At 41.0% G+C, this 4,328-nt stretch overlaps 1 protein-coding gene across 1 annotated transcript; it reads left to right on the top strand.

Annotated features, from left to right (window-relative positions):
- Nucleotides 1-464: 464 nt before the first annotated feature.
- LOC106031952 (2-oxoglutarate receptor 1-like) lies at nucleotides 465-2,490 on the top strand. Its single transcript, XM_048072661.2, has one exon. The coding sequence runs from the start codon at nucleotides 1,516-1,518 to the stop codon at nucleotides 2,488-2,490; it is 975 nt and encodes a 324-aa protein (XP_047928618.2). The 5' UTR covers nucleotides 465-1,515.
- Nucleotides 2,491-4,328: the final 1,838 nt, after the last annotated feature.

Genomic DNA, 4,328 nt, shown 5'->3' on the forward strand with positions numbered 1-4,328 from the left:
GCAGCAGAAAAGAGATAAAATGTGTATATCCCTAGCTTTTGTCTGAACATTAATCTGAATTTGTGTAGAGCAAGCCTCAGCTTTTGCCAAATACATCTTATAGCAAAGCTGCTATACCTGAGCTAATGTTTGTGTTAAAAAGTATTACTCTGTTAACTAAGTTATGGGGACACTGTTCAAATTTCTCCCAGCAGTGGTCCTGAATAACAAAATGATATCCATCTTTCTGACTGGTTAGGATGAGATCGTTCCTGTTGTGCTACAGCCTTAATGACTAGCTTTGTCAGAGAAAATCTGTATGTTCTATCAGTCTTTGGGATAATGCAGAAACTGCCATAGAGGCAATACGCTAAATGTTGCTAAATGAATCACGTCAAAAACTAATTCTATACAGAGGACTTCCAGGAGAGCAATAAGGTACAATTCTGATTTTTTAAAATTAGTTTTTTAAATGCAATGTCTTCATCTTGGTTGTTCAGTGTAATACTGATTTAACATAAAGGCTGTCTTTCTGAGACAAGAGAGGGGAATTTGGGCTTGACAGTACCGTGTCTTGCACTTTATTAAGCCACTTAAAACTGTTTTCTCAGATGGACTAGTTCAGGTTCTGTAGGAGTGGTTCTCACCTGAGACGCTGAAGACCCACGCTTTTGCCTCACTTGAGATATGTAAAGGCTAGACATCCAATTCCATCTCCTTGGGCTGCTTTTGTCATCAATGGAGACAAATATGTATACCAAAAGAGTAAATCATTTATCTTAGAAACTTCTCTTATGGGAAGATATATTATGCCCTGGAGGAACCTAGATCTCTCTCTCGATGATAAAGGGGGGCTTAGGATGACTGGCTCCAGTTTAAATGTCTAACTTTTACAAGTCTGAAGTTAGATGAGATAATTTCATCCTTGGTTACCATTCCCTCAGGTTAAAACAGTACCCAGAGAGGTTATGTCCTGAACTCACTGTGGAGAGATCCAAATTGGCCATGGCAGATCAGAAACCATTTCAGAGACAAGTCTATCTAGTTGCAATTCACATGAAATGGGAGGCAAGAGCAATGCCTTTAGTCAGTATCTGCGCTTTCCACCTTTCTAGTGCTCTTTGAGAAATACTTTTTAGTCATTAAAGTCAGTTTTACGCCACTATACCACTAACAAGCCCAAACTTTCTCTAATTTCCTAAAAGTCTTCTTTCTGCTCTTGTAGGTTTGTGGATAAGCAGCATCTTCAGTTGTCACCTTCCTTGCAGGAGATTAGATAAAGCAAAGGTAAAATTAATCATCATCAAAATTAAAGGAGGGGTGGAGGGGGAGGAGGGGGAAATTAAATTTGGAGTGGGGGGATCTAGGTAAAAGCTGTGTATGTTAACATATCCTTGTTCTTTCCCCCTATTATACTTTGTTTAACATATGACATTTGCTCCAACAACAGAAGATTTAATTGAATTCATTTGTCCTAACAAATCAGTTAAAATTGAATGTCTGATTTTGTAAAGCTTTACGAGGATTTCTTCAAACATGGCACCTGAAGGCACAGACAATTTTACTGCTCTGCCAGGCCACGCAGACCCTTTGAAAAGTTGCAAGGATGAAGATTTCTTACAGGTGAAATCGTACCTCTCTGTCCTTTACAGCCTAATCTTCCTGGTGTGCTTCCCAGGGAACATTGTGGCCATTTTTGTTTATTTTGTCAAGATGAGGCCCTGGAAAAGCAGCACCATCATTATGCTAAACCTGGCTATCACTGACCTACTGTATGTAGCTACTCTTCCTTTCTTTATACACTACTCTGCTAATGGAAATAACTGGATTTTTGGAGACTTCATGTGCAAGTTTATTCACTTTGGTTTCTACTTCAACATGTACAGTGGTATTATCTTCCTTAGCTGCTTCAGCATCTTCCGCTTTTTTGTAGTCGTCCACCCAATTAGATGCGTTTTTGTTCAAAAACGGAGGTGGGCAGTGGTGACCTGCATAGTAGTTTGGATGATTTCCCTGGCAGCCATCAGCCCCTTGGGCATCTTGATTGCCACGAAGCACACGGAGAACAGGACCATCTGCCCAGACCTGTCTTCTGCTGAGGACTTTGACACTAGTCGGTGGTATAACTGGCTGCTGACAGTGTTTGGTTTCTTCTTGCCCCTGCTGACAGTGACTCTGTGCTATGTGCTCATTATTTACACCTTGGCTACGGGGCCCCACACACAGACTTGCTACAAACAGAAGGCTCGCAGACTCGCCATCGTCCTCTTGGTGGTCTTCTACGTGTGTTTCCTCCCCTTCCACATCTTTCGGGGGATTCGGATCGAGCTCCGAGTACAAGCAGCTAGCTGCCACTTCAAGAACACGATCCTTTTTATGCTCATTCTAGCTAAACCTTTAGCAGCACTAAATACGTTTGGAAACTTACTGCTCTATGTAGTGACAGGAGACAACTTCCAGCAGGCGATCCTCTCACTCCTCAAGTTTTGGACACACAAGAACCTGAAATAGAAGAGACTGATGCCATAAAAGGCATGCCATAAAAAGCTATGGAGGAAAGGTCCAAAGCTGCCCATAACCATCTCTCTGCCGTCACAGCACACAACTTAACTTTGCTGATGCCAGAACAGAATTTATCCACTCTGTGTTTTAGATTTACACATTTATTGTCATCAAAACCAACCAACCAACCAACCAAACAAACAAACAAAAAACACTTCAAATGTAAAATAAAACTTTAAATAAAACTCTACAGAAAAAAAAAAAATCATCAAATATTTCACTGGATTTATTTCTTGAATTCTTGGTGTTTCTTTCGGAGAATCCTAAAATCATAGAATGGCCAACAGTTTCAGCAAAACATAAAAATTAAAAAAAAAAAAAAAAGTTGCTTATTAGTAGCAGATTCACATTCAGGATAGGATTAATTTAATTTAATTTTAGTAACTCAGACATTAAGTGTCCCATCTAAGCTAGGTGCCTGCCTTTGACTTTCATTACTAGGTTAAAGGTCAGAGTAGATGATATTAGAGGTTTTTTCAACCTAAATCATAGAATCATAGAATCATTAAGGTTGGAATGATTCTACTATTCTATGACTTCTTTTCTAATCAAAGAAGAGGGGTAAGATGCTCCAGAGGGCAATTCATCACACCAGTCTTAGACCTGCAGGAGGGTTCGTCTCACATCCCTGGAGACCTTGACAAGATAGGTGTCTATATATAAGCTAATCACCTTGGCCTCCATTTATAATTTTCCACTATAGAGGAGAGAAATGAGCAGTTTTAGAGTGTGATTCACCTAATTATTCTTGATGCCTGCATTTAGACAAGATGAATCATGACCTAGAGTGCCTGTTTCTCAACGTTGGCCATAAAAGGTAAGCAATCAGACACAGACCCAAATGTAGATGGGTTACTTTTATATAGTACAGAGTGGGATGTATTACTCTCCAGAGGCGGCTAAGAGGGGAGCTTACACAACAAGACCCTATTCAGTGCCTTCAGAGATCTCTTGAAGATTAATGGTGCAATAATACAAGACTGCTTAGATTAGGATTTAGATTTGGTTTAGATCAGACATTAGGAAGAAGTTCTTTACTATGAGAGTGGTAGGGCCCTGGCACAGGTTGCCCAGAGAAGCTGTGGATGCCCCATCCCTGGAGGTGCTCAAGGCCAGGCTGGATGGGGCTTTGGGCAGCCTGGTCTGGTGGGAGGTGTCCCTGCCCATGGCAGGGGGTTGGGACTGGATGGTCTTTAAGGTCCCTTCCAACCCAAATCATTCTGTGGTTCTGTGATAAGTGGATGGATGCATAAATGGCCCAAGTCCACGGACCTTTGCCTGTTTCTTTACTCAATGGATCTCTGCTTCATCACACCAGACAGTTGGACTTGATGATCCTGAAGGTCTTTCCCAATCTAGATGATTCTATGATTCTAAGGAACAGCTTTGGGTAATAACGTACCTGATGAGCAAAATGGGCCATTTCACAGGAAAAAAAAAATAATAGACTCACAGGAAAATACAAGTCTAATACTTGCAGGCACCAGCTGAGGAACCCCAGACAACAGCAGTACAGAGCTGTTATCAGCATAATATTTAGAGCCCAAAAGTATGACAACAGAGTGATTCATCTATCAAGTATTTCAACACCCATATTTCAAGTTTCATTACTTTTGCTCTTCACTCCAAAATGTTCATTAATCAATGGCAACCCACACTGCTGCAAGGCTTTCATGAGACCCTTCTGGTTGTGCAGTCCTTCTATGTGTGGCCTTGTCTTTAAGCAACCACCAGACCATTTTTCCCATTACACGCGTGCCCGAGTGACTGGCGAATAGTCAGTGACT

The sequence above is a fragment of the Anser cygnoides genome, chromosome 1 (assembly GCF_040182565.1).
Source record: "Anser cygnoides isolate HZ-2024a breed goose chromosome 1, Taihu_goose_T2T_genome, whole genome shotgun sequence".
Taxonomy (NCBI): domain Eukaryota; kingdom Metazoa; phylum Chordata; class Aves; order Anseriformes; family Anatidae; genus Anser; species Anser cygnoides.

What these genes read in the sequence shown, in the direction of transcription:
- LOC106031952 (XM_048072661.2), top strand. Translation starts at nt 1,516, where the DNA reads ATGGCACCTGAAGGCACAGACAATTTTACTGCTCTGCCAGGCCACGCA.